General features: G+C 48.0%; 1 protein-coding gene across 1 annotated transcript; it reads right to left on the bottom strand.

The window, feature by feature from the left end:
* Nucleotides 1-711: 711 nt before the first annotated feature.
* Nucleotides 712-1,486, bottom strand: H257_17202 (hypothetical protein; the record flags this gene model as incomplete). Its single annotated transcript, XM_009845903.1, has 2 exons — nucleotides 712-1,155; nucleotides 1,217-1,486. 2 exons carry the CDS (start codon nucleotides 1,484-1,486, stop codon nucleotides 712-714), a joined length of 714 nt encoding a protein of 237 aa, XP_009844205.1.
* Nucleotides 1,487-1,801: the final 315 nt, after the last annotated feature.

The following is a 1,801-nucleotide window of genomic DNA, read 5'->3' as shown; positions in this document are numbered from 1 at the left end:
TTTCGACGAATTCAAAAACCGTCACGCGACACCTGAAAAGAAGGGATATCCGGATGAAGAGGACCCGCGGTTCGGTTAAATAACCGGATCGTGAAAACACTGCAAACACAACCAACACCCCCCCCCGAGTGAGCCCAATCAGCCGGATAACGCGAGAAGGCAATATTAAGTTAGGAATAATATCCGGTTAAAATTCTAATAAACCTCCATTGACAGTGAGCTATTCCCCCCCTGGATGATTCGGCATGGTTAGCGTGTGTAACGTATGAAGTTCAAGCAGTAAAATCTATTGGGGGCTTTCTAGTAAAAAAATATCGCGATGTGATTGGCTCAATGGGAGAGATCTTAAATTGGTACAGTGATTCCATTCTCCTGTCGCTCGTGTTGGAATAAACACAAAATTATGAATCCCAGAATAAATTTCGTGAAGAGATCATTCAGTGCCACTAGCACACGTTCTCCCTGTTAATATAGTTTGTCAATGACACAAGAAATTGCAACGAGCATTAGTAGATATCTTCCACTGACATAATGAATGGCTTTGCGTGCTTCAATATCGCGCTAATGGTTATTCATCAAATTAACGATGTTTACCACAAACACTACAAGAGCAAGTTTGGCCTTTCATAACCAAGTCGGTTGTATGTTCAACCAAGTGGGTTGTACAGTATATTGGCATGTCGCTTTCATTATGGCACGCGCAAGTTTGCCTTACTTCGGCAAGTACGGTTTAATGAAGGCACGAGCAGCACTGGTGCGTTCATAGATTCCTGGCTTGCCGATCTTACCACAGCCATCACCCCAGGCGACCACCGCCACCAAGCGCACGGTACCGTTTTCTTCGATGGTCAACGGTCCCCCCGAGTCGTAATAACACGAGTCTTCTCCTTCCACCCCTCCAGCACCCAACTCCGTATCGGTTACGTCCATGTAGAACAACGCAGCCGAGGTCCTGGTGTTGTTCCAGGTCGTGACGTTGAGCTCCTTGAGCACTGGAGATTTCGGGCCATTAGTCGTAACGTATCCCCAGCCGCGTACCCAAGTGAGCACGTCCGCCGGAACGAATTCAAACGACACCGTCACAGGTTGGATACTCGTGATACTGCGGTCCAAGATTACGATGCCCACGTCGGTGCCATTGGGGTGTTTGATTTCCTGGGTGACATTGGCCAGTTCCCCGCCGAAGAAAATCGGTTAAATAGTGCGTGCCCACGACCACAGAAGTTAGACCATCATCCAAACAATGCGCCGCTGTCAAAACGACATTGGGGGCGATCAGACTGCCGCCGCACCAGGTCTCATCATCGGGGCACCTCTTGAGCCCAGCCACATAACGGTGCTTGCCGAATTGGGCCTTCTGGCCCCCGAGGATTTCGAAGCCGTCGTCAGGGGCCTCATCGCCCCAAGCGACTTTGGGTGGGACAATTTGGTCTTGAGCCAAGGCAGCGACGGCAACGGTCAAAGCCAGAAGGAGTGCGAACTGCATGGTCGAATTTCGAAAATGAATGGTCTTTCATCTAGAGCCAAGTCAATCAAATCTTAACGTCAGACTGTGATTGCACAAGCACACCAAGTTCCAAGGTTACAGATAAAATATGAAATAATTGCATGCACAGAATCTCGGAATATTAATAAGGAGATTTCGCAATCGTCGGTTATTTGTTCGCGTTCAGCTCGCGCAACGACAACGGCAGCGGCAACGACAGATATTTTATGATTTCGCAACAGCATATTTCCATCAAAATATACGAATAAAATATCCGGATAAAGGATCAGCATGGGCACACGTCCAAATGAACGA

This window comes from Aphanomyces astaci, assembly GCF_000520075.1.
Source record: "Aphanomyces astaci strain APO3 unplaced genomic scaffold supercont1.100, whole genome shotgun sequence".
Classification (NCBI taxonomy): domain Eukaryota; phylum Oomycota; class Saprolegniomycetes; order Saprolegniales; family Verrucalvaceae; genus Aphanomyces; species Aphanomyces astaci.
This window is presented reverse-complemented; position numbering and strand designations above follow the sequence as displayed.